Source organism: Thermomyces lanuginosus (genome assembly GCF_041956635.1).
Source record: "Thermomyces lanuginosus strain ATCC 200065 unplaced genomic scaffold VTN49scaffold_16, whole genome shotgun sequence".
Classification (NCBI taxonomy): Eukaryota; Fungi; Ascomycota; class Eurotiomycetes; order Eurotiales; family Trichocomaceae; genus Thermomyces; species Thermomyces lanuginosus.
In genome coordinates, this window is record NW_027192350.1 from 281,261 (window position 1) to 308,157 (window position 26,897).

At 52.1% G+C, this 26,897-nt stretch overlaps 8 protein-coding genes and 1 non-coding gene across 9 annotated transcripts; 7 read left to right on the forward strand and 2 right to left on the reverse strand.

The window, feature by feature from the left end:
• Window positions 1-1,052: 1,052 nt before the first annotated feature.
• On the forward strand, window positions 1,053-3,244 carry VTN49DRAFT_486 (uncharacterized protein; the record flags this gene model as incomplete). The annotated part of the gene is made up of 7 exons (XM_069412852.1): window positions 1,053-1,140; window positions 1,215-1,477; window positions 1,533-1,799; window positions 1,855-2,008; window positions 2,072-2,922; window positions 2,974-3,087; window positions 3,149-3,244. 7 exons carry the CDS (start codon window positions 1,053-1,055, stop codon window positions 3,242-3,244), a joined length of 1,833 nt encoding a protein of 610 aa, XP_069271389.1.
• Window positions 3,245-3,343: 99 nt separating this feature from the next.
• VTN49DRAFT_487 (uncharacterized protein) lies at window positions 3,344-8,950 on the forward strand (the record flags this gene model as incomplete). Its single annotated transcript, XM_069412863.1, has 4 exons — window positions 3,344-3,379; window positions 3,814-5,908; window positions 5,971-8,148; window positions 8,208-8,950. 4 exons carry the CDS (start codon window positions 3,344-3,346, stop codon window positions 8,948-8,950), a joined length of 5,052 nt encoding a protein of 1,683 aa, XP_069271390.1.
• A 650-nt stretch (window positions 8,951-9,600) lies between these two features.
• VTN49DRAFT_488 (uncharacterized protein) lies at window positions 9,601-9,974 on the forward strand (the record flags this gene model as incomplete). Its single annotated transcript, XM_069412874.1, has 3 exons — window positions 9,601-9,632; window positions 9,709-9,823; window positions 9,900-9,974. The coding sequence occupies 3 exons, from the start codon at window positions 9,601-9,603 to the stop codon at window positions 9,972-9,974; spliced, it is 222 nt and encodes a 73-aa protein (XP_069271391.1).
• Window positions 9,975-10,360: 386 nt separating this feature from the next.
• VTN49DRAFT_489 (uncharacterized protein) lies at window positions 10,361-13,011 on the forward strand (the record flags this gene model as incomplete). The annotated part of the gene is made up of 8 exons (XM_069412885.1): window positions 10,361-10,460; window positions 10,519-10,586; window positions 10,653-10,793; window positions 10,865-11,113; window positions 11,166-11,624; window positions 11,671-11,916; window positions 11,968-12,066; window positions 12,121-13,011. 8 exons carry the CDS (start codon window positions 10,361-10,363, stop codon window positions 13,009-13,011), a joined length of 2,253 nt encoding a protein of 750 aa, XP_069271392.1.
• A 515-nt stretch (window positions 13,012-13,526) lies between these two features.
• Window positions 13,527-15,007, reverse strand: VTN49DRAFT_490 (uncharacterized protein; the record flags this gene model as incomplete). Its single annotated transcript, XM_069412897.1, has 2 exons — window positions 13,527-13,586; window positions 13,643-15,007. 2 exons carry the CDS (start codon window positions 15,005-15,007, stop codon window positions 13,527-13,529), a joined length of 1,425 nt encoding a protein of 474 aa, XP_069271393.1.
• Window positions 15,008-18,157: 3,150 nt separating this feature from the next.
• On the forward strand, window positions 18,158-20,975 carry VTN49DRAFT_491 (uncharacterized protein; the record flags this gene model as incomplete). The annotated part of the gene is made up of 7 exons (XM_069412908.1): window positions 18,158-18,407; window positions 18,463-18,902; window positions 18,950-19,323; window positions 19,380-19,814; window positions 19,865-20,168; window positions 20,225-20,427; window positions 20,489-20,975. 7 exons carry the CDS (start codon window positions 18,158-18,160, stop codon window positions 20,973-20,975), a joined length of 2,493 nt encoding a protein of 830 aa, XP_069271394.1.
• Window positions 20,976-21,007: 32 nt separating this feature from the next.
• On the forward strand, window positions 21,008-21,955 carry VTN49DRAFT_492 (uncharacterized protein; the record flags this gene model as incomplete). The annotated part of the gene is made up of 2 exons (XM_069412919.1): window positions 21,008-21,084; window positions 21,778-21,955. The coding sequence occupies 2 exons, from the start codon at window positions 21,008-21,010 to the stop codon at window positions 21,953-21,955; spliced, it is 255 nt and encodes an 84-aa protein (XP_069271395.1).
• On the reverse strand, window positions 21,710-21,781 carry VTN49DRAFT_t15. The gene has a single exon. It is a non-coding gene; the product is annotated as a tRNA-His (tRNA).
• Window positions 21,956-25,134: 3,179 nt separating the features above from the next.
• On the forward strand, window positions 25,135-26,120 carry VTN49DRAFT_493 (uncharacterized protein; the record flags this gene model as incomplete). The annotated part of the gene is made up of 2 exons (XM_069412930.1): window positions 25,135-25,191; window positions 25,248-26,120. 2 exons carry the CDS (start codon window positions 25,135-25,137, stop codon window positions 26,118-26,120), a joined length of 930 nt encoding a protein of 309 aa, XP_069271396.1.
• Window positions 26,121-26,897: the final 777 nt, after the last annotated feature.

A 26,897-nucleotide genomic window follows, 5' to 3' on the forward strand; every position in this document is an offset into this window, starting at 1 on the left:
GTTGCTGTGGTTGTAAGCTGTCTTGTTTCGAATGACGAATGACAATTGATATGGCGTGGAATGGGGATATTGTTGCGAAGGTTTACGAACATCCATAACTTCTTCAGTGCATGATGTCGATGAGCATGAACATGGCCGGGACGTGTAAGCAAGCATCGATCCTTCTGTATGCCTGAGCGTGAACGTTCGCTGACATGTACCTCAGTACATAACTCTGGATCTGCCTGAACTGGACTGCTGGATGATGCGGATGACCCCATGTGTAAAGTGAAAGGGCGCTCGATGTAGACAGGTTATGAAGCTGCTTCGGCTTAGATCTGCCTCTGAGCAACTGACGCTTCGAATGCCATAGACTTATTCGTATTTACGTTAGAGCATTAAAAATGGCACGAGGATCGGATCTGCAGCCCAAGTGAGGACTCGGGTGAAATTGTACTGCATAGTGCTGCAGAAATTGGTAGGGTTAGGGTAGATAAACGCAGTTTCTCTTGGCGTAAGACAAACAACGTCATTTTATTTTGCCGTGCATTTTAGGCCTTGCAGCATTGAATGACTGATTATTGTGAGAATGTTGAGTGCAGCCATGAACTCTGCGAACTGATTCTCGTTTTTCCATCTGAACCGAGAGCAAGTCGACACGGTGAAGAGAAGCAGAATGGGTATTGCGGTTATCAGTGGATAAGTGCTATATTAGGTATAGCGCTTCCAGAGGTACTGCGGCTGAGCAGACTCATAAACTGTCATTTTAGGTACAGAAAATCGGCTTCGTCCTATCGCCGAAATCTGCCTCAGGCATCCCAGTGACGTCGCCCCCGCAGCGTTCCATACCTATCGTATCCAGGATATCCAGACCGTCGGCCCGGCCGGTTGCTGCTGGATTGCCCACTTTGCCGGGTTCGCTGTTGACCGATCCGTTACATGCTTAATCCCTCGGTGTCATTCATCACGAACTGCCACTCCTGGATGGGCCAACCGTGGGCGTGAACGACTCCTCCAGCACCGTCCACTTGAGCTTCTGAGTGCAACCATAATCTAATCGGAAAGCAGTCGCCATGTGGAACGACGAAGATAACAACCCATACGGGGCATTCGATCGCCCAGATCATTTGGGCGACTCGCTACATCCCGCAATTTCTCCCCGTATGTCGAAGTGAAGAGCAGAGCCTATGAAGCACATGAACTTTCGGATGCTGACTCGAATCCACCTGTTCCAGCTCCCTATGATCATGATACTTCAGTGCCATCTTCGCCAGCCTCCAGTCAGCCGCCGGACTATGTGTCGCAGCCTGTAGACACGGATGATGAAGATGGATATGGTTATCGACGCAGTTCATCGCCAGCTCCAAAGAAGGGCGCCTACAATAGTCGCATCGAGCAGATCCTCTACGAAAATCCAGACCTTCCCATTCTGATTACCCATGCGGGAAAGAATCATGAAGGTGGTGGCAGCTACATCGTGTATACTATTCGAACGGGAGTGAGTTTGTGCTAGATTCTATTGGCCCGGACCACGTCCTGACGAATGGTCATAGGATATCGAAGTTCGTCGTCGGTACTCGGAGTTCGCATCTCTGCGACAGGCTTTGGTGAACTTGCACCCGACGTTGGTAATCCCTCCTATTCCAGAAAAGCATACCATGGCAGACTACGCCGCCAAACCGACGAAGGCGAAGGAGGATACGGGCATTATTGAGCTGCGGAAGCGGATGCTCGCTGTTTTCTTGAACCGATGCCGTAGAATGAAGGAGGTACGCGAAGACGGTGTGTGGTGGAGGTTTTTAGACCCGAACGTTAGCTGGGTACGTATTCCCAGACAAGGGTGTGTGACTGTGTTCTGCTAAATGCCATATGTAGAGTGAAGTCCTGAATTCGCCCCCAGCATCTTCAGTGCCGAAGAATAATCTCAAGGCACCACCGCTGGATCCCGCTAACCCAACCCCGGCCCACGCATGGCTACCAGTGCCCTCGTCATCAGCAAAGCTTAAAGCCAGTGCTACAGCACCAACAGGTATTCCCGCCTCGTCGCCCGGCAATGCCCAAAGCCAGTCAACAGATGCTCATTCTCCTCCAGGGGGACAGTATCTCAGCCGTTTCCCGCCGTCAAATCACAACCTCAGTGAGCAGGATTTGGACCCCTACTTTATCAACTTCGAGGCGGCGACCCGCGAACTGGAGCTCTTGCTGCAGGGAAGTATTGAGAAGGTGAACCGCCGTACACTATCCCATTTGTCGTCACTCTCTGCCGACCTCATGGAATTGGGTGCCCGGTACAACGGATTTTCCTTATCCGAGCAGTCGCCAACCGTCGCTGCCGCCATTGAGCGGATTGGTCAGGCAGCGGACACATCCTACATCGAAACGGAAGAGCTTTCGTCAGCGCTTGGCGCCAGTTTCGCAGAACCCATGAGGGAGAGCGCGCAGTTTGCCAGTGTCGTCCGTAGCGTATTAAGATATCGGGTTCTCAAACGTGTTCAGGAGGAAATGACGCGGGAGGAGCTGGCAAAGAAGAAATCATTACTCGAGTCACTCGAGCGAAGCGAACAAGAGGCCAAGCGGATCGAGCAGTATCTCAACAACGCTACACCGCCCGCTACGAGGCCTACCCGATCGGCCTCTGCATCCTCAGCCACCAGCGCAGGTGGCCATGCCGACTACGATGCACCGCGTGGGTCTCAAGACTCAGGGTCGGCCGATTCAGACTTTCCACCAACTCATGGGGACACCTCTCATCCGTCCGCTACTCAGGCGACAACCCAACGCGAGACGCCGCCAGCTCCAGTCCACCGCAAGACTGCTAGTGGCAATTTCGTGACGAACAGAATTCTTGGCCGCATCAGCCACGCAATTCACGGATTTGCTGATGTCGACCCGGAGAAGACACGCCGAGATCAAATTGGAAAAACTAAGGAAAGCCTCATGCAGGTACGGACAAGTCGATTTAATTGATGAGATGATCATGCTAAGTCTGCACAGTTGGAGCAAGCTCTCAAGGTATCGGAGAAAGACGTCAAGGACGCCTCTGCCGGGGTTTTGCAGGACCTGAAACGGTTCCAGAAGGACAAGGAGGATGATCTTCGACGGTACATGGTAGGTGCTCTCTCGTTGTTCTGCTTGCCAAGATCACCGCTGACGATGCATGTCCGTCCAGATTGCCTATGCGCGTTGTCATCTGGACTGGGCTCGGAAGAATCTGGAGACATGGACTGAGGCCAAGGAGGAAGTGGACAAGATTGTTGCTATGTAGAATTCTTTCGTGGCTTGATTTCATAGTTCTCTGTATTCTGGACGTACACAGAGGGAAACTTTTTGACGGCGTTGATGGGTCGAGTTCTTTTTCGACACGATGGATAACTATAATGAATTCGAAGATTCATCTGAAGTATGATTTGCAGTTTTCCCATCTCATAAAATTCTGGTGGTCCATTTGTATCCTCTGACTGAATTAGAGAATCATCGTCGGATCTGGCGGTCCATCCCGACCAGGATCTTGCGCGCATCCGCAACGCCACGCCCTAAAGACTGTGATTTCTCGCATTCTCTGCAGCCTTCTTGGCCAGCGGCATCGCACGGCGCCATTTGGTGCTAATTCTCGCCCGCATCCACCGTGTCTGGACTTGATGGGGTTACTAAGAGACTAAAAGCTGGAGCAAACTCCACTTGGACTTAATCTTCGCCTCGTCGCGAATTCGTCGCGATTCGATTTTTTCTTCTCCCTCTGAAATTCCCTTTTTTGACCGCCTTTCGAATAATTCACTTCAGTATTGATCTCCTTCCTCGCATTTCTGCCCCCAGTGAAATTCAGAATTAATACAGGGAAACATTTTCCGACCCATCATTGCTCGTTTCCGCGTGTTGTCCCGAGCTGCCACGGACCGTGTGCAGCTCACCTTCACCACGTCTTCCACCAAGCGACGGAGGCTTGTTTCAACTGTAACGACGAATGGTGTCGCCTCGTGGTCGGGGCGTGCAGATAGACAAACCAGCGATCCGGATCGAAAGAACTTTGATCGCAGCCGCGGAACCACCATTCAGATCCGCAAGGACGGCTCCGCATCGCCGTCGCCTGCCTCTTCCTCGCCACCACCTAACCAAGTGACGCTTTCTTCCACGACGACGACGGGAACGTCCATCGCTATTTCGTCGACGTCCAAAACGGCTCCAGCAACGTCGTCGCCCTCACCCTCTCCGCCTGCCCAGACCAGCGTTGCCTCGCCGCGTTATATCCCGGCCCATCTGCAGGACGAAGTCCTTGGCGCTGGCATCTCCTCCAGGGCTGGGAGCCGCAGCAGTACCAGCAGTGGCCGTTCTACGCCAGAGCCCGCCGCCACCGCAGATTCCTCGTCTGCGGCCTGCGCTGGGCTCCAGCTGAACAAACAGCCTTCCAAGGCAATGTCGGCTCCGGACCATTCCGACGGGCCTGTTACTCGATCGTCGTCACCCGGCACCAAGCGTCGTATGTCAGAGATCACGAGGGACAACGAGCTTCCCTCCGGGGATGTGAACATGGACACCGGCGCCCCCGAGCAGCAGACGTCGTCGGCGGGGCCCGAGACGCGCCCAGCCCAGCGCCGTGCAATGTCCGTTGACATGACTTCCGGAGAAGGGGACGCTGAGATGGTGAACAACGATCCCAGTAATTCTGACACTATTTATCCCACACCATCGAGCATGTCCACATACGCGGCCGCACCGGCAAGCAAAGAAGGTAGCAAGACCCATGACGCGGCTTCATCCGCAACCGATATTCCTTCCATCGACGAGCAGGTTGCCGCCGTCATGGCCTTGATGCAGAAGCCGCTGGTCGACAAGCAAAAAGGGTACGTGGTGTCGGCCAGCTGGCTGAACCGCGTACTGGTCCGAAGCTCCCAACCTCCCCGTGGGGCCGTTATTGACAAAAAGGCCGCGGAAGGGGAGATCGGACCAGTCGATAACTCGGACCTCGTCTTGGTTACCGACTCCTCCTCCGCCACGTTCAAGGACGAAGCCGGTGAGCCGTTCGTGCCTCTGCGTCCGGGTCTCACTATGGGTGAAGACTTTGAAATCGTTCCCGCCGAGGCGTGGGACCTGATGATGAAGTGGTATGGTCTGGCGAGCCAGTCTCCGGCCATCGTCCGATATGCCCACAACACCAATACGGCTGGCGGGGAGGAGAATATCCAGTATGAGATCAACCCCCCAATCTTTACAATCCTGAGACTCGTCGGCTCGCCTCCGACCGCCAACCAAGCTGCCTTGAAAGATCAGAAGAACCCCCCAGCAAAGATGCTGGCAAGCAGACACACTCTCTATCAGCAGTGGCTGCGGCGGGCAAAGAAGCTCGCAGGTATCGACATGAATACCAAGGTCCGCGTCTGGAAAGTCCTTGGCGGCTTGAGTAGCACCCAGACATCGGGTGTTCTTACGCCAGCACAGTCCCGAAGCAGTTCTCCTGCCCCTGGCGCCACGTTGGTCGCCAGTGCAGGTAACAATCTTGCATTGGACGTTAATGATTTTCTCTCGCTACAAGAGGGATCCCAACGCGAGCTTCTGGAAGACGCGAAGGATCAAACGATGAATGACAAGTATAATGGTAGTATGACACTAGATCTAGTCGGACTCACAACGGATCATGTTGTCGTGCTGGACGAGATGATCGGTGGCCCTGGTGGCCCCTGGTCGTCGGAGCCAAGCAAGTCGTCTGCCAGCCGACTGGCTCTTCCGGCTGCTGGTAAGAATGGTCTGAAATTGAAACCGAAAACACCCACTGCTAGTGGGCGAACCTCACCGGCATTGGAGCCTCCCCGTGGCCGACGGAAAGATGGTCGCCCTAGGGGTAATACCGGCTTCAACAATCTGGGGAATACATGTTACATGGCCTCGGCGCTGCAGTGTCTACGGAGCGTGGAAGAATTGACCAACTACTTTCTAAGTATGTGGCCCGTTCGCTGTCTCTCGGTTCCTTTTTACTGACGTTCTTTTCTCGTCATATAGATGACAAATATAAGGAGGATCTCAACCCTAGCAATCCGCTATCGCATAATGGCGATGTCGCTCGGGTGTACGCCAGCTTGTTGCATGTCGTATATTTCGAGAGTCCACCGTCTTTCTCTCCCAAGGTCTTCAAACAGACGATCGGCAGATATGGTCCGTCATTTTCAGGCTATGCCCAACAAGACTCCCAGGAGTTTTTGCTGTTTTTGCTCGACGGCCTGCATGAGGATTTGAACCGGATTCAGAAGAAACCGTACATTGAGAAACCAGACTCTACAGACGAAATGGTGCATGATTCTGCTGCTCTCAAAGCGTTTGCAGACCGTTGCTGGGACATCTACAAAGCCCGCAATGATTCCGTGATCGTGGATCTCTTTGCTGGCATGTACAAGTCGACTCTCGTGTGCCCGGTGTGCGACAAGGTCAGCATCATTTTCGATCCATTCAACAATCTGACGTTGCAATTGCCGGTCGAGAATCTATGGACGAAGGAGATTTTCTACTTCCCGCTGAATAAACCGCCCGTACTGGTCACCGTGGAGATTGATAAGAACGCCAGTATCAAGTCTCTGAAAGAGTATGTCGCCAAGAAGACGGGTGCAGATCCGCAGAAACTCGTGCTTGCAGAGATCTACAAGCATAAGTTCTACAAGATGTTTGACAATACTTCTACCATCGCGGACAGCAACATCAGCCCGGGCGATGACCTCGGCATGTTCGAGCTTGAGATGGTGCCGACGAACTACAACCCGGACAAGCCCAAGAAGTTTTCCTACTCGGTGTTGAGTTTTGACAGATCGGATGGGGAAGAGGTGCCATCGCTGGATTCACCTAAGGCTGAGCGGATTCTGGTCCCTCTCTTCCACCGCGTTGCCCGGAGTAACAACCGCTTGGGCAACTTTGCGGTATTCGGCGCCCCATCGTATTTGGTGTTCACCAAGGAGGAGGCCAGAGATTATGATACTATCCTCCGCAAGGTGTTGAATGCGGTTTCTACGATGACGACCAGGGATATCTGGCGAGAGAGCGAAGCGGATCAGTCCGAAGAAAGCACGGCCGACGACAGTGCGGATTCGGATGCAGTTGTCATGAACGCAGACGATGCTTCTGAATCGCATGTCAAGACGTCCTCCGTTCAGAGCGAGGATGGCCTTGTTGATATTTCGATGAAAGATGCAAGCGATCAAAGCGACGATGCATCTGACATCTCTAAGCGAAGAATTCCACCCAGCCTGCGGAAGCTGTTTTCTATGAGGTTCTTCAAGTCTAAGACGGAGGCCATCCCGCTCGGCTTCACGTCCTTGGACGAGCGTACAGAGTATCCTCTGGTGGCTTCGAGACTGCCTCGCAACACCTCCAAGCAACTGAAGCGTCGGGCAAAGAAAGAACGTCCTGCTGAATCTACCATCAGCCCTGAGAGCAGCGAGGACGAGCTTACGGATGCTCCTGCTGCAGGTGTGAAGAACACTGCAGTTGTAGGTGGTAGTATCGAGGGCTCCAACCGAGCTGCCGCAGGCAATGACTCGGACAGCCTAGACGAATTGAGCCGTGTTTCGAGTCGGTCTGATGACAAATCTGCCGCGCCCAAGAGAGGACTCGAGAAGCCTGAGCTTCCATTGATTCGCCCCGGCGAGGCAATTGTCCTGGACTGGTCTGAGGAAAGCCATGATGCCCTTTTCGGTGGAAAGGATGGTCGCTCTGGGGACGGAATGCGTGGCACGCCGACATGGGCCAACGTTCCGCAGTTGCCGGATCCAGAGTTGGAGCAGAAGCGGGCCCAGCGCCGGCAGCGCAAGAAGTCCGGCTTGACTCTTGACCAGTGTCTGGACGAGTTCGGTCGAGAAGAGATCCTATCTGAAAATGATGCCTGGTACTGCCCGCGGTGCAAGGAGCATCGCCGGGCGAGTAAGAAGTTTGAGTTGTGGAAGACGCCTGATATCCTGGTCATCCATCTGAAACGATTCAGTGCCAGTCGCGGATTCCGGGACAAGATCGATGAGCTCGTTGATTTCCCGATCGAAGGGCTGGATCTCAGCGGCCGAGTTGCCTGCCCAAGCGAAGGGGAGAATCTCGTTTACGATCTCTTCGCCGTTGACAACCACTATGGTGGTCTTGGAGGTGGTCACTACACGGCATATGCGAAGAACTTCCTCACTGGTGAATGGAACGAGTATAATGGTATATTCTTATTCCCTTTCCCAACGTACTTGTTTGAACTATGCTAATATGAGTTAAAGATTCGCATGTGTCCAGGGCCATTGATCCCAAGAAAGTCGTGTCTCCGGCTGCATACCTCCTCTTTTACCGTCGCCGATCGGATCGTCCGTTGGGCGGAAAACTCTTGCAGGAAATCTGCGAGTCCTCTGTGCGTGACGAATTGCAGGACTCGGCAGCTGAGGACTCTGACCAGCCATCGGGGGAAGGTCGGCGCCTCGTCGACTCCTCCCGCAATGGGTTGTCGAGCGCCTTGGGCGGAGCCGCAGCCGGAGCAAGTCACCAAGCGGGAGTTGGTGGTTTGCGAGCCGGGCTCCAAGTGAAGAGCGAGGAGGTTGATGCCGGTCTGGACGATTCCTCCTCGGATGATGACGACTCCGATGACGCCCTCCCTCCAAAATACTCGAATGGACTGCAGGTCAGTGGCGATGCCGGTATACAGTCACAACCACCATACCTCCCGGGGCCAACATGGTCATTCGATCGTGTCGATGATGATTTGCGGGGTCCGATTAACTCGCGAGTCACCGGCTCGTCGGGCCCGTACTACGGTGATGACGAGGACCTTTTCAACGACGACGATGACGCCGCGAGCAACAAAGCGGTTGGGGGTGGTGACCTGAGCGACACAGATATGCCAATCGCTGAAGAGGGAACGGATCTGACCTCGATGGTCGTTGATGATGTACCTCATAACAGCGATGACGAGGATCAAGAGCTGCCTGTCGTGGAACTGCGAGTTCACGAAGACGAGCGCATTGTATGATGCTGGAAAATCACTCACGTTCATTCTTCCTGTTCCGTCTTTGATGACACATTATTACGCTAATCGTTTCTTACTGTCGAGAAGTCTACAATTATGGGGACTTCTGCAGGCAATGCCTCTCATATACTTTATATAGTTCGGGGACTCGGCCCGGGGGTGCGGCCACAACTACCTACATAACCAGTGTGATGGTGTCATGCCGTGAGATGTCAAGACAAAAAGTTGCTGATTTTGTCATGACCAGTTGACATTCTGATGAATAGAGTGGTGGTGTATGACAGAAAAAAACGGAGTTGCCAGCTAATGTTCATAGATGGATTCGTGCTTAATGTTATCACGAGTTAGGATTACGCTGTAAATGATTTCGAATTCATATGCTTGAACGGAGTAGCCATGAACCAAGGTCAATCCATAGCCAGTTCACTCACTCGTGATCTGGCTGTGGTCTGACGGAGGGCCAGGGTGATGCTCAAAACAACTTGCCTAAAGCAGTAGGCATATCAAACCACTAGTATTTTTTTCCCATACATGTCACGTGATACAAATTCACGTGACCCGAATTTATGGACTCTCCGAATCGCACCGAGCCGTCTTCGCAGCCTTTCCGTTAAAGAACAATTGAAGATCTTCACAACTCCAAAGTCGTCAAGATGACCGCTGCGTGGAAAGCCGCCGGGCTCACGTAAGTGTCATATTCCGAGTCCGCGAGAATGTCGCGAAATTGTCGACAGCGAGACTGACTTGCCGGACCTTAACAGCTACAACCGCTACCTTGCCGTCGCTGCGCGCGCTGTGCGCCGATCTCTCAAGGAGGGCCCTCGCCTGCAGGCCGAGCGCCGTGGTCAGTCGGATCTCAAGTTTTCCAAATGGGAGGTGCGTGAAGGAATACAACCCGTGGATGGATGGAAATGGTGGGAGAAAAGCTGACTGTGGTCGGGGAAATGTGTAGAATGGCAAGCAGGGTGAAGTCCAGCAGCTCTCGACTGCCAATGCGGAGGCTATCGCTGCACAGGCGTCCAAATAAAGTCTCGCTAGAGTCGTGCCGTGGATGAAAGTGGTGATTCCGATGGAGGGTAGAGGGGAGTGTCGGATGGAACTGGGATGATGGTTTCCCACGGAATTGTACACCATGTAGAATTACTATACTCAATGATGAATATTTCAAACAAAAATCATTCAATTTCTAGGTTTCTTTCTGTTTACTTCATTTTAAAATGTCATTCCCACCTGTCAATTGCCAAGTAAACTGGCCGGTGGTGACACACTGTTCGGCAACGAGAACGGGTTCCATCAGATCGCGGAGAAACAAGTGGGCGAAGAAAAAAAAAAGCTTCGTCACCTCGCATCCTTCTGTCAAGGAAGGAACATAATCCAGCAGCCGGTTGAAATGCACGTTGCTTGCCCGCCATCATGCTCTCGAGTCAGAAAATCTCCGCTTCCGAACCGCGCCTAAAAACACCATCGATGGTGGCGCGGGACATCACTGCGGAGTTCACAAATGCAGCTTCTAGTTCGTCCACTCTTCCCGCATCGCTACCCTTCAACACATATCTAACAACGGCGGACAGAATTGAAAATCGGGGAGCTCGTCAAAGATGAGAATTTTACGTTGTTTGAAGCGGTGGGGGCGTTGGAGGTGTGTGTGCTGTCTACAGTCCAGTGGTTAAGCAATGGCTGACGCTCGACGTTTCCGGCTCCTTAGATTATGGACTCCAAGATGGACAGCGGTTACATAGGACCTGGAGAGGCGCATGCGCAAGCTTTGGAAGATGACTACGACGTGCGACGCGAGTTGCAAGCGGAGGAAGTTCTGGGACTTATGGACCAGCTGCTTTGTCACGAGGTGCGGAGAAATAGTGTCGCGGTGGTGATCTAGTGGGCAGGCAACGGAAAGCTGACATGGCATGGATCTAGGTAGCATGGCACATGGGACATCCTCTGTCGCAGACACTTTTTACCTCCATTTACCTCGATCGAATCCTCTGGCCCATTCCCAACACGCTCGATGAAGCACATTTCCACCGTGAACGAGATCATCAGGCCCGATTAGACCTCGAGCGACAAGGTCCATTGACGCATTTGGTACTCAGAGCATATTGTGTCGCTCTAGCGCGATCCTGTGATATAGTCCGCTCGCGAATATTGGCAGAATACTACTATGAGGTTTGTCGTTGCCTCAGCTATCGTTTAGAGACAGAGTACTGATACCGAAAAGGAGGAGGACTTTGTGTCCCAGCTCTACAACCGCAATCTGTTGTCGACGATTGATGTAGCTGATATTCGATCGCTTGTTGACAGAGCGATAAAATATTTAGAGGAAAGCGGGGACGATATCGATGCGCAGGTCAAACAAGCCTTGATTCGCCGACTGCGGTTCCGAGATCGTTTCCTGGAAGCCGTATCCAGCACCACTGAGATCGTACGAACAAGTAGTAAACAAAATTTCGTCGATGCTCTCTCGTTCATTCGGCCGATCGAGGAGTCGACAACGCTCGGGAGGGCCGTGGAAGAGGCATTTAGTGTCAAGCTACAGCGAAGACTCGCCAGCACCTTGCCACCGCGGCCGATGGTGAAGATTAAATTTCAGGATGCAATTGCCTTTTTGAGGAGATTGTGCCAGGATGCCATTGACATGCATGAGCTGTTTGACTACTCTTGTGCATACGATTTACGGGTACGTTTGCGCTTACGCTGCAGCAGTACGTTGCTGACGAAGCTAGGTATCCCTCTGGCAAATAGTTTCAAGGAAGCCCCCTCCTGGCGTATACATTCGATGCTTGCTCCAGGCGTACATTCGCAACGATATCCAAGATGACGGGCATAGGTTACTATTGGACGACCTTTCCGAGCTCGTGATGCCTGCACATGTCTTGCTCAACAAGGAAAATGAGGAAGCCGAGGCGCCTTCAGACCCCCGGTTCCAAATGTACCAGACAATGGACCGCTTTCTCAAACGCGTCAGGCAGGTGAGTCGTCTCTTATTTCGCGTCACTGGCAGTGTATACTGATTCAATTAGCCTTTTATCGACACGTTTCGCACAGCATGCTTGAACAGATCGCGTATTCGACGAACTCTGACGCATACGGTCGTCGAATGGGATACAATACAGATGGAGGTTTGTGACTCTATCGGCGAGACTTTTGGGCTCTTATCTGATTTAGTCATCTAGGCAGAAGAAATAGACACTCTCCTCCGGCCACTCACCAGGGAAATCCCCCTGGTTCTCTACGACGGCCAACCAACCTACTCATACCCATTGAGCAGCTGGGTATACAATGAAAAACTCAATCAGATCCGCACGATCCTCCAAATGGGCTTTGAACTTTCTATCTACGCTCCCGAAGAACTTGCAGGCATCTACTGGTACCTATCCCACATCTGCTCAACACACATTGCCCACATCGACCGCATCAGAACATTTGTATCCTCCGACCATAGCAAGAACGCCCGACCAGATCGCGAGCCCCTTTTCGACCGATCCCTAACCGTCCTCCGGCGATATCGAACACAGCTTATCGCCACCGAGACCTTTTCCCTCGCTCTCCACGCACTTTACGCGTTTCTCGACCGCCGCGGCCTGTTGCCACATGCAGCCTCCGCAGACGCGTACTCCAGCCCGCGTCTTCGCTACGAACTGCGCATGAAACCCTTAATCCCCATCACCCTCCCGGAGATTGTCTCCTATGACGTGTACGAAGGGGAGGCTACCCTCAAGGGTGAAACAGATGCCGCTGTCCTCGCCCGTTCCCGCGCCGCCATCGACGAGGCCAAGAAAGCATGGGAGGCCGTGCTCGCTCAGGGGCCCTTCCTGCCTCCGATCGAGGAGGGCATACTGCCGGGGGTATCCCGGCCTGCCATCGAAGCCGACTGGCAGAAGAACGTCAAGGACTCGTTGCGCGCATGCATCGGCGCCAGCATCGCGATCCAGACGGTCTCAAAAGTCTTGAACAACCAATCATCACAACCACCATCCCTGGCTGTGGAAATTCCCGAGGTTGGATCAACCGGGCGATGGCATGATTGGTGGGCGGTTCCGCGGATATCCGAGAGGAAGAAGTGAAGATCCCATTTTGTGGAGTGTATGGCCGGTAGACGGCATTGCTTTTACGGCAATGCAATGAAGGGGGAGGTGCTGTTGCCGGATAACTTTTGACCGGGTAGACCGGATAATGTCGCATAGCACAGGATTGGGAGGGAAATGGGGGTTCAAAGGGTGCGCGGTAGGAATTGCGATGACTTATGATGATATTGAGACGGTCTAGTTGACAATGAGAAACCATCATGATGATGTCTTGGGACTAGATCATCAGGAGTCTTCACCAAGAGCCGACTCGCGTAGTTGATCGATCAGTGCTAACCAAGCACATATATACTCTGTAGTAAGACCCCAAGTGATCCATATCGGAATGTGTCAATGTCTATCATATCTATATCTACAATCAAAGAGAATATATATACATGCATGACGAATGCAATCCCGTTCTATGGCGGCATGTCCAGCACATTGACCAGCAATGCCTGTTGTTTGCGATAGTATGCAGCCTGCAGCGACTCTGTCCGTGTCGTATCCGGCCATCATTCTGGCATGGAGCAGGTAAACGGTCCGCGGACGGCGCCTTTTCGATAGTTCTCAATCTGCGTAGACGGTTAGCGAGGCCAAGAACGAAATGTTTTGGATCGGGAAGACTAACAATGTCATACACACTAGCATAGGTTCCTCCGACCAGGGTGAGGATGCCCATTGCGAAGATAAAGCCGTTCGCAATGCTTGGACCAATGTTCTTCCGGGATTTCCATGACCCCTCGCGCACGAGCTTGAACCACATGATCGCCGGGAGATAAAAGGTGAAGCCCGAGACGAACAAAGACGACGAGATGGATAGGAGATCGTTGAAGAAAGGAATGACCTCAGCGACGATGAACGCAACGATTGTGATGATGGTGATCAATGCAGTCCACGTTATCCAGCCCATCTTGGTGTTGATGAACCGGATCGTGGAGTTGGCGAACACTCGGCCATGGATCATGCGACCCAACACCGTGCTGTTGATAGAGCCGCTGATGAAGATGACTGGCAAGCCGACGCCGAACGCGACCTTGCTGAGAGTGGTTCCGGCGGACAACAACGCAGGACTCTTTACATCGACTCCGACAAAGGCATAGATCAATGCACCAGTCAGTGTGTAGATGACAATTTCAATGAGGCCCAACGACCAGATCGACTTGACGAAATCCTTCGGGGTGTGCATCTCGTCCATGAAGGAGAATTGGCACATGGCAAAACTGTAGGCGAAGATGATGTTGGTGCAAGCAATGAACGCGTCGGCGAATGTAACCCCTTCCTTCGGCCACGCGGACCAATTGACCGCCGAGAGCCCACCGGGGGCATTGCTGCTCTTGATTCCCGTGCCAATCATGGTGATCAGGATGGCCGCAACGATGGACGCAAAGTCAATGTAGCCGAGGATGGCCACTTCGGCGAAACTCGGTGGCAAGGCCAGGAGCAGCAGAATGACGGCTGACACGACCCCAAAGACCACCGAACACACATCGCTTTCGGTGATGGTGACCAGAGCAATGGTTCCCGTCAGACAATGCGAGCCGACGAGGAAGACCAATTGCAGAATAAGCATGATGCTGACAATCTCATACCCGACCCGGCCGGCCAGTAGGCCGCCCGCATCGGCATAGTGTGCCACGTGGGGGAACTTGAGCTTGACCTGCCCAACCACGTAGCTGGTGTAGATGGCAAAAAACCCGAGACACACGCAGGTAATGACACCTGCCACCATGCCAAGCGTTGCAAATGACGACGGCAGCGTCAGACTGCCCAGCGCAATGGCTTCGACAATCAGAACGACTGTGAGCCGTTTCCATCCCAGGCGACTGAACTTCTTCAGTCCGCGGTCGATAATCATGCGTTCCTCCTCCGAAATCTTGCCCGTCTCGGGTTCATACTGTGGCGGAGTTTCTCCATACTCGAGAGCATCCTTGTGCGGCATCTTGTCTGCCAGCTGGCCGTTGCCCGCTTTCTCGGCCATCGAATCGGAATGCATGAGGTGCGATACGAGAGGGGGGTGTCCACTGATCAACCTAGGAGGGCAATTGGCAGGAGCTGCTGGTCAGCAGCGGATCCCAGCGAGACGGGGAGGGTTGGAGGTTCCTCCATCGAGGGGAGGAACGGCGGCTTAAATGGCAAGAGCGCCTGCAGGATCTGCACCAGGAAAACACAGCCGGGCCGGGCGTCCCGGAATCCATTTTCAGTAGGCCTTTCTATCTCTCAATTCTCTTCACCGTCGCCACTTAGTAATTCTCGCCGATCCCGGAGGCCGGAGCCCGGAGACGGTCCTCCGTTGGCCGAATTTTTGTAGATTTTGTGTCACAGACCTACCCCATTGGTTACCGAGCTCCGGCGATCCAGACTTGGCATTCGACCGTCCTGCTGCTTATGGCGAATAAGCTATCAATCGACGGACCCTGCAGCAAATTTCAGCCAATGAAAATTCGAGCAACCTCGGAAGATCCGGGCCCACTCGCCAATTTTGTCTGTTGGATGCACCAATCAGGAATGATCCGTATCTTCCAGAACAATTTTCTTTTCGATTTCCGCCCTGAGTCACGGCAACTGCTGTTTCGGGAAATTCGATGTAACCTCTCTCCATAGTTGCTCCATAATTGTCGTGGAGAAAAAATTCGCTGCCCGGGGCCCCAACATGTCCACCTTCTCCAGACACGAAGGACTCCATACAATCCATCTCCAGACAGGACTCTCCGCGGAAAAGTGGATGAAGTGAGAGAAAATGGAACGAATTGTCGACGCCGTCCCAAGTTCCCCGCGTTTGGATGGCGGAGGACCATTGCTGTCCAACAACAGATGGGATTTTTCATTCGCCGCGGACGACCATCCCCAGATTGTTCTGATCCTACGTAAGCTCCCAGTGGAGATTCTGCGCGATTTCCAGGCAGAATCGCTGATGCCTTGGTCTCCCTCATCTTTCGGGGCGCTCAGAAGAGACATGCCCGGCAGCAATCACCACCATCCACGATCCGGCTCTGGCATTCAAAGTTTGTATTCAAGGTTCCAACATCCGGCAACATCCGACGCTACCCGGGTGCCTTGCTCGATCTTCGCGTTGATGATTTCATAACCTTATTTTGTTGTTGGGCCGTCCAAATGCATCATACGGTGGATGGAGATGCTTTTCTCAGTCTCACGGAGCACTGAAGTCCGGCCGGACTATTACTAATGTCTCAGTCAGCCCACGCGTCAAGTGCTCCATAGGATTCTTTGGACACTTACGAGTAGTCAATTTCTCGAATTCAGTCGACCGCACAACAGCGACGGCTACATAGTGTTTTGTACAGAGTATCGTGAACTCAGAAGGCCAAGGCACTGTGCCTTGTTCTGATCACAATCCGGGAGGTGATCTTCGCTGCAACTCACCGAGATCAAACTGCTCCGTACCGAAATAACAGCTGGGCTGGAAGCCGCTTGATCATCGCCATGCATTGTACTTTACAAAGAGCTGTACGAAGTACTGGTGCGTGGGACATACGGATGCTCGGGATGCTCATAGGCATGTGGACGAACGCAAGTACCATGGACTTGAACCGTTCGTCGGTCAATGGTCACATTTCTTCATGCGTTATAGCTTGCCGTTCAAACCCGGATAACAGGGCTATCCGATAGGATCCTGGGGTATGATCATCATTGAACCAGGAAAATGGGTAAAAGTACTCGAGCGGATCAAAATTAGTACCCCGTATGCAATAAGGACAATTCGCACAAAGAAAACGCGGGCCATATTCCGTATTAATTCCCCGATTCGTATATCTGCATTACAACGCCAGCGCGAGCTCGAAGCGACTGGACGCCACTGCATATGCCAGTGATAAGCAGAAGCCGCATGCATTAACGAGTGGAGCTTACCGAGCACCTGCTGAGTGCTGCCACTGTGGCACATCATTCGCATACGTGATTGTCAGTATCGAATCAATTGGGAATTCTAAGTATTGCTGAGTACCAATTCTCATTCTGCCCATAACCAGCCGCCAATGAAGCCGACAGCACTACTCCTGACGGAGCAAGTACGTCATTTGTAGTGGAAGGCAGGTGGTATTATGAGCCAGTAGCCTCGTTCTACTCAATTTCGGTAAAAATTGCTTTTTAAAGTCGTATTTTCAAGTCTTCCGTTGGATAGTCCGTGTCCATCTGGGTGGCCGATGGTCGGCGGCCAGTCCTCGACGAGGATGAGAGGTACTTCTGTGTTTGTATCGTACTCGCAGTACGAGAACAGTATCATACAGACTGGAGGGTGTTCATACTGAATCAAAGCCTGAATATGCAGGTCTCATTCCAAATCAGGTTAATAATACGTTCATACATTCCTAACTAAGTTAAACACTAACCTGTTCAGGTCAAGCGGAACGGCGGGGGTCTCTGCAAATGTTCCTGATTCATCACTTCAACTACGGAGTTCGATGGCTGAAGCCACGCAGCTGGATCCTGGTCTTGACCGAGCTGCTGATGTCACTCCATCCAGCCAGCCATCAAAATATCAGATCAGAGATGTGTCTCTCAACATCCATTCCAGGCATTTTGGTTGGATCAACATCATGAGATGTCGAATGAGAACATCACAATGTAGTTATGAGAGCCCACTGCTGCATTGGCTGTCAGCCTGTCACATTATCCCTACCTATTATGCTGTTGGTAACTTCGCCGGCACAGCCAGCCTGCAGAAAACCTTGAGTGCACGTATGTCATTTTCGAAGCTGCATGCTTCGACTCTGCGCTCAGCCACCCAGGAAGCTCCATGTTGTGAGTGCTGGAACGAGTTGCCGCCCACACGACTGCGTACGAGAACTTGTACTCGAAGTAGCAGTTCTTGCTGCGCAAACAGCCAAATCTTTGGTCGATGCCTCGAAGTCACAGGCGCGACTCATCAGCCAGCCCAGGATCAGTGGCCAAACTCAAGCAGATCTGCAATGAATCGAGAGTTCATGCATGCGCAATGGCCGCATTGCGCGACCCCGATTCCGGGTATTCGAGAAATAAAGATGCGCTCATTGTCAAGTGTATCAAAAATGTGATGATCACCAGTCGTCTATAAGTACCAGTTCAGGGCTCATCTTGATTCGGATTGACCATACGGATGCAGTTTATCCTCCCTCACCTTCTGTCGAAACATCGATCGCGGTCCAGCATGAGCTCCCAAATCATCACTGAGGTGCACAACGCTGGGACTTACGAGTATTATCCCATTCAAGGGATTTCTGTCAAGGATGTCGGCCCCAAGACAAGCGGTCCGCTTCGCCCAGTGCCGATCCGGCAGAACATTGATGAATGGAGCGAGAACAAGGCGAACGAGAAACAGGTTCACCTGTTTGTCATGGCCTGGGACCGCTTCATGAAGAAGGATCCCAGTACCCGCGATTCTTTCTTTCAAGTTGCCGGTATGGCTTATACAACCTCTTGAGCAGTTGGATTCCTGACAGTGATCCCTTCTAGGTATCCACGGAGAGCCCAATCGTGAGTGGGATGAGCCCGAAGAAAAAGAATCCGACTGGAAGAACAAGGGCTACTGCACCCATAACAACATTCTGTTCCCCATCTGGCACCGGCCCTACCTGGTACTCCTGGAACAGCAGCTGTACGAAATCATGATCAATGAACTTGTACCCAATTTCCCAGAAGCCGACCGCCCTGCCTGGCAGGAAGCAGCCGAGACATGGCGCTTGCCTTACTGGGACTGGGCGAGAACGAACAAGGTGCCAAAGCTGGCCAAGTACCCGACGACTCTCGTACCTACTTTCGACGGAGGGTTTGAGCGAATCGACAATCCGCTCTACCAGTTCAAGATGCCCAACTTGAAGACATGGGACTCGGAAGGTGTCACCAACTTCAAGGACCCCTGGGTTCAAGATGAGGAAAAGGCGCCGACCCTTTATGTGAGGTCTTGCGGCTGTGTCAATGATCCTTTCCTGACTTGCTCTAGTACGGCCGTTGCATCAACACCAGCCGTTGCCCGGATGAAGAAGACATCGATCCTGACAGCAATGCCTGGCGTTATGGCGTCGTCAACAACTCCAAGGTGGAGGACAACCTGAAGCTCCACACGTGGCTCGGCGACGACAATCCGCAGTACGGTAAACCCGTGGAGGTCGTGTACCGACTGCTCACCGTCCCGATGGGATACACGACGTTTGCTACCACGGCGCAGTTGGACGGAAAGGATCAGTCGGTGCAGAACGATCTTAACATTGAGTACATCCACAATGTTTTGCATGGCTGGGTTGGCGGAGACTACAATGGTCACATGTCGCAAATCCCAGTTGCAACATTCGATCCCCTGTTCTGGCTGCATCACTGGTATGGTGGTTTGCTTGTTATTACTCTTTGTGCAATGTCGGGCTGACTTGCCGCAGCAATGTCGACCGTATCTTCGCTATTTGGCAGGCGTTGAATCCCAACAAGTGGTTTGAAACGGGAAAGGTCAACTCCTTCTTTCAAGATATCGTCGGGCTAAAGGTCGACGATGAAATCACGACGAGCACGCCGTTGCGTCCTTTCCATAGTGACAAGAGAGGCACTCTGCTCACTCCGAATGACGTCCGCTACACGAATGATTTTGGCTATACTTACCCAGAACTTCAGGCTTGGAATCCCAAGTACAGTCCGAAGGGTCGGTTTGATCAAACTCTGTTCATCAGTGACCTGCGCAAGTGCGTCAACGAGACGTATGGGTTCTCTCGACAGCTGCTGCTGGGCGACGCTCAGTCTGGGTCTACGCCGTCTGGTGTGACGAGCATTCCTGGAGGTCTCAAGTCTGTTGATTTCTCATTCAGCATTCGTTATCTCCGGTACGTCGCCTTTCATATAACCTATGCAACGAGACACTGATCCCTCTTAGTTTTGCTTTCGGTGGAGAAGCTTTCTGGATTCGACTGTATCTCGCTCGACAGGAAGGCCGTCAGGTCGCCACCACCGATTTGATTGGTGAAGTGTATAGCTTCAGTCAACGCCCCGAAGTCAATGGCAAGGAGGTCTGTACCAACTGCAAGAAAGGCCAAGAGAAGAAAGTCAAGGCTACGGCGTATCTGCCTATCACGCCCGTGTTGTACAACTTGGTCAAGGAAGGAAAGGATCTCAAGTCGTTGACGAGGGAGGAAGTGCTGGCATACTTGCAGAAGCGGGCTTACTGGCGTGTTTTCAAGGTAGGTTTGCTGAGTCGTGACGAAAGGTCCAACGCCGGATAACTGATTGTGATCAGAATGGCAAATCGCTTCCACGTTACGAAGTAGAAAAAGTGGAACTTGAGATTGTCGGAGGCACGAATGACGCGACGAACTTCGGAGATCCAACAAAGGCTCCTGTGCTCGAAAACTTCAAGGAGGAGCCGACAATCTCTGGTGGTGCCGACGGCGCTTTTAACCCCGACCTGAAGCAGCCCATTGTTCCTCCTCCGCCACCCAAGTATGTCATTCCGTTCCCATCAGATCCTTTATAATAGCTGACAGGGCAATTTCCACCATAGGCCTGTGGTTCCTAAGGCGAACCTTCCGCTCCGAGGGTCTCTCCCTCTCAAAGCACCTCTAGAAAGTGACGGTGTTATTATCCTGGACGCGCCGAAGCTGGACCTCGAGAAAGCCGTGACGTCAACCATCGACAACACCCAGGTCCAATTCAAGAGCGGCTCCGACACTCTCCTCGTGATCTCGTTCCGTCGTGCCGAAGGCGAAATTGTTTTCAACGCGCGGTTGCAGAGATCCTGGGGCGAGGAGGTTCGCGTGTCTCTCGACAACCGCTTCAAGACACAGACGCCCACTATCTTGGTGCACGACCAAGGCGATGGCTATGAAGTGCTCATCGACTGGGTTCACGTCATCTGGTTCGAGAAACGGGCCAAGGAGAAGAAGATTACTCTCCTGACTTACGGCGTCAACGAGTCTCAGAATCCGGTGCTGGGAGACGGACTCAAGGTGAAGGTGTTCCCATCCCTGAAGCAGCTCTTCAATCATTGAAAAGGGTGAATGAATGCTGGATACAGCGGGTAATGCGCGGGCTAGGCTGCCCTTGTCTTTCAGGTGCTAGGAATTGGACATTTAGAATTGCAGATCTGAATGTCATGTAGTATTTAATTTACTGAGTCCTTGAAGACAATAGCGAAGTTTGCAGCTGACATTCATGATTGTCCACTGCCCTCGATATTCTTCCTCTGTATTCCTGTCCCTTTGCTCTCCCTTCGCGCCCGCAATTTGACACCGACAAAAGAAGCCCAAGGACCAAAGTCGAAGACCCGAACCTGCGCTACTATACAAAAAAAAAAAAAAAAAAAAAAAAAAAAAAAAAACTTGAATGTTTCGGATTGACGGATGCGTACTACATTTCACTGACCAGGGGGGATTTATGGCTTGTATATTGCATGCCCACTGTGAGAGAAAAGACCGGTGAATATCCGTGAGCCCAAGCTCAACCACAGCCGGACACTCCTATCCGTAGGAATGGCACTATTGTTAAAAGATAATTTACCCAGGTATATAGGAGTTATTAACACTCTATCGCGGCAATCTGTAGAGGGCGGGAGGAACAGCGGCTCGAAGACGGGAACCGAGGTCGGTGTCTGGGCTGTCCGAAAAATATCAGACTTGCTGCGATGAGTTGAGAATGTTAAGTTCTTTCATCTCAATATGCATCGTTCATTCCATTCGAATAAAAAGACTAAATGTGTGGGTGGAGGGGGAAAAAAAAAAGGGAATGGCGCTGCCCGGAATCGAACCGGGGCCGGCTGAGCCACAATCAGACATCCTGACCACTAGACCACAGCACCCATTCTGATGGCGCCCCATGCCCAAAACGCGAGCGCGTGCCTGCAGAAAGTGCGCAAGGATTGGCCACGTCGGGAGGAGAGACGAACTGCTTCCATGAGGCGATCAGCCAGGTTGACTGTCTGGTTCCTATTCCGAAATATCAGAATGACCGCAGGCGGGTTTCCCGGGGTTGAAGAGCGGCAAGTTCATTGGTGGACGGGAAATATTGGCCGTTTTCGTGTTCATGGTTGGTTCCTGGCGGGCGCCGAGTAAATTATTTGAATGCAGGAACAGGAGTTTGTGAGCAGAGGAACATGTATTGCGTTGCAAGCGTCCCTGGCCCAAGCTTAATTCCAAGACCCAATTGCAAGGATCGCGATCCACTCTCTCACTAAATCTTCTCTGAACGTCAAGCGGTACCTGCCCGTGGCCCTTGATTTGGAAACATTTGTCTTGTGGCGGGGTAAACCGACCCGTCACCCAAGAGCCTCCGCAAAAGTCGTCGACACGGAATCACCCTCTTTGATCTGCTTGAGCTTGTCTTCTGGATAGATATTGAGGTTCGTCCCGAAAGAGATGAACGATGCGAATTGCGCCGTGGTATTTCTGAGTGTCCCTGCGTATAGTTACTCCGACATCAAGCAATCACTGTGACTGCATCTCAACGTGTAGTGGGTTCCGGTACAATTGAACGGGTGGCGCCGAGAATGCCGGGTTCCGCAATGCTTGAATCCTTTATTTGCTTCTCAGCTTGGTCGTTCCGCCCATATCCCTGGATGGGTCATGAATGGAGGAATAATCGCCATTTTCTGCGTACAATACTTAGCAGCAGCAGCAGTCATTGTACATGAAACGCTTTTCAATGGCTCGTCAACACGGCATATTGTTCAATATCTCATGAGTGATCTTCGTATCATCACTGCCTAGGCAGGCCATAGTCAGCAGGGTGAATTGGAATCATGGCTTCGAGTGAATCCGTAGAAATTGCCCGTAATAGATACAGATTGGAACTGCCACTCACGAGGAAATGGAAAGTTCGCATTCATAACCGAATAGTCATGGTTGTTCCGGAGTAGGCACTGACTTGCAGCCTACTCTGAACTCTGGGGATTCCTTATAGGCCGAAAGGTACATTGAAAGTACATCCTGGGAAGCAAGCAATTAACTAATATACGGAGTATACACTAAATCAGAGAGGAATACTCTAGGTACCCTGTAGGTAACAGTGATGAACGCCCTTGCAGGTTGTCTCGGTCACCCAGTTACCCTGAATTTGGGATCTGCGATGCCAACCAACAACTGGCATGGCTTATCTACTCGCTACATTTCACCAGGAGAACTTTCTTATCGCTCAACCTGCTTTGATAGCTCACAATTAGAGTCCCCTTTTTTTTTTTTCTCTCAAAGCAAATGACTCGTGAAATTGACTTCAGCCGGGTGGAGAGCGCTCCCCAGCCTCGGTATACTTAAACGCTCCACCCCGTACTCGGCGCTCCGCCGCGGCGCCGCCTCGCTCGTAGCTTGTAGGGCACTCCGTTCTCCATTTACCACAGTGTACAGGGCGACTTGCAAGACTCGAGTAAATTGTGATCGTCAGGATTTGTATTGATTTGCACTCCAAATGCAACACCTTTCGGAAGGCTGCACTGGAATGGTGGTGACTGGCACTCCCGTTCAGGCCGGTTAATAACGACTCCATAAACACACAAATTAACTTGCCATTTTCCGAGTAGGAATAAGGAAATGCACTGGTCCGAGAGTAAGAGGACGGACTTGAGCGAGCAACGAACTAAGAGAATTGACCAGTCAAGCTCGTAATTTCCTTTCTCGCACCAAGCCCGAAACTGAAATTACGGAAAATAACCTAAGTTAGTTTCCGGTTGGTCGACCAACCCAACCCTTTCTGGATGTAAGTTACCCCTTCCGAAGAGTCCTCCAGAAACCTATGATTCATGAATGAATGAATGAATCCTACGAATCAGCGAAGGATTCAACTTGGCTCTAAGCGGCTGATAGTACTATACGGTACCTTAGTTATTGTGAACCCATACTCCGTCGCTGCCGGCCCATGCTCACCCCCTGAGCAGATGGCCCAAGTTCGCAATCGAAGCTTTTTGGAGTCGATTACGAGTCCACTTTGAAATACGAAATGGAGGACGTTCTCTTTGGCCTCCGTCAGCCCGGATGCACGGTGCACCCAATCCGTATTCCGGGGAGGTGGAGCGGTCTTCTCCACAAGCCTCCACTTAGCTTCGACGCATTGAACTACAGTTAGCCGAAGCGACGATCATGAGCTTCTTGGGGGGCACTAGCTGGCTTGGCCTGCATGGATCATGGGATGTTAGCCAGGCACACTCAAATTCGGGTAAACAATCGGAAAGGCACGAAATCCATCCCCGGTGGCCAGAACGGACCTCTCCATATCTATGCAATTCCGGTCTATGAGGGACGGAATTCTACATGAGTGCTGCAAAATGGAGTAAAAGAACGCGAGAATTCGGTACGGAATAGAGCCTGCAGGTACGGTGAAAGAAGTCGATGGACACCCCGGCCCATCCATGCTCGTTTCTTGCAAGGAAAGGCTTGACGACTTGATCGTCGGCTGAACTCCCCCATTTCCCCAATGATCAGCAAGGATTTAAGTTGCTTCTGCCGGCTGAAAGTTAGAACCACGCAATGCCAGGCACACATTGCAGGCGTGGGCAGGCCTAGACCCTAGCAATTCCCAAGGTGACTCGTAGGCTAGGTTCGGCCATGTTGCTCTGGACATCAGTTTGTGGTGTGAACGAAAAGGGGCAAGGCCAGCACATGTCATGATGTCAGGGACTCAGGGCAGCTTGGCTAGTCGATAGTTCAGCCTTTTGCCCCATCCGGAGACAAACCTTGGGAAGGATTTGGACCTCAGGGGGATCGAATCAAATTAAAAATAAAACGACAATAGGTTATCGACAAAGTATGCAGCGAATCAGGCCCCTTGAATTGGGACTATCAATCCAGCCTAAGTCTGCAGTTCAGCGGAGGTTAGCCCTAAGAGTCAATGACATGCTCCTGCCCTGTCCAATTTTGAACAGACCGTTGGAGTTCCCGAGCCCCCCTGCGCGACTCGTTCGGGGAAAATAGACTTCAGGCTTTACTCCTTTCAATATGGACGGAGCGGCGCTGAACTGGGGCACCTGGATGCCGATCTCAAGTACAAAATGCCCTTCGTCTCCCCATCCCAAGCGTCCTTTCTTTCACACAACACGAACTCAGGTTCTGTCGCTCCTTTACCATTGACCTTCGCTGTCGATATTCGCAGTCACTCGTTTCTTTTACACAATATACACTTCCGCTCTTTTCTACAAAACGTTATATACTTCAAACCTGATTCACAATGAAGAGTGCAGCAGTTCTGTCCGCTGCTACCTTCGCGGCCTCGGCCTCCGCGACTGTACGTGCCCACGACCAGTTATTTGTCCACAATTAATTTCTAATCATTTGTTCCAGGGTCTGCTCAGCCTCCCGGTCAACAAGTGCATTAACATCCTGGGTGAACAAGAATGCGTTCAGAAGACCCACGTTGGCCCCGGCATCGTTACGGTCCCCATCAATTCTTGCATCAACGCCCTTGGCGAGCAGGAATGCTTCCAGTCCGCGCAGACCGACGCGAACGGCAAAACTCTGCTCTATGTCCCCATCAACATTTGCATTAACATCCTCGGCGAGCAGGAGTGCCACCAGAAGTCGCCGATTGCTGGTGGCTTGGTTGACCTCCCGATCGACCTCTGCTTCAACATTTTCGGCTCCCAGTCATGCAAGCAGGGTCTGCTTCCTGGCGACGATGATGATGGTGAGGACGGCGGTGATGATGGTGACAACGGTGGTGACGACGGTGAGGATGGTGGCGACGATGGTGACAACGGTGGTGACGACGGTGAGGATGGTGGCGACGATGGTGAGGATGGCGGTAATGAGGGTGGCGACGACGGCAATGGCGGCGACGATGGCAATGGAGAGCACGGCCCTAACCCAATCACCCGGCCCGGCCCTGCTCCTACCGGTCCCGCCGAGAACGGCCCTGCTGAGTCCTCTGCTCCTGCCTACTCCAGCTCTGCTGCCGGCGAGGCTTCCGTGACGACTGAGTGGATCACCTCCACTGTCACCTACTGCCCTTGCGTTGCTTCTAGCACTGCGGCTCCTGGTGACTACGGTGCTGCGCCGTCCACTGGCTTCTCTTCGGTGCCCCAGCCGGTGCCCACTGGTCCTTCTCCGTCGAACGTGCCGCCGGAGGGTGGCTTCTCAAACTCCGCGGCGGGCGTGCCCGTGTCGTTCTTCACTGGCGCCATGGGCGCTCTGGTCGCGATTGCCTTCCAGCTGTGAATGTTTTCATTTGGATAGCTACCCTCTTGTTTATGTACCATTCTTAATGCGGGACCAATGGTCGTGAATTTTTTGTATACACTTTTTGTGTATTGTAGGATGTTAAGTAAATGTTGTTCATAATCGGGTTGGGAGCTTGTAACCATTGAATGATACTCATGCTAATTCATCGACGCCTTTAGGAAGCATCTGACTCTGTAGATATTGTATTATTCTTTGTGAAGTCCTACCTGAATCCTTCATACAATGTACTCCATACAAGACAATCAATCTGTTGAAATGTTTTTAATCGAAAGCGTAACTTCGTTCATTAAGCGCTGGCTGTCAATTGCACTGTGATGCATAGGGTAACATCTACGGCGCTCAAAGATCTGGAACGGTGTACAGGAGACATGCGGATCTGCCCTAAATTTGATGCGACCCCTTGCAGCGAGTGTTAGATCTACATGTTCCTTACGGAGTAGAGCTCTACAAAATGAGTTCCTCGACTATCCCGATTCTGTTCAATTTGTCGCGTTGCACAATAATTCGAGATGCCGCGCGTCGCACAAACTGCGGACCTCATCAAGAGTTAAGAAGTGGGCTGCAATGGGTTCTCTACTTCCGGGACTTGCAGCGCACTCGTAGAGTCGTCGGGTTACTGAGATCTAGAGCGCAGTCTATGCGAACATTTACCTACCTTTCTCCACGGAGTACACTCCAATTCATTCGAGTCTCATGCATACAACAGCATAACACTCGTGGAGTTAGGCGTCCCATTATTGCCGTGAGGCGGCG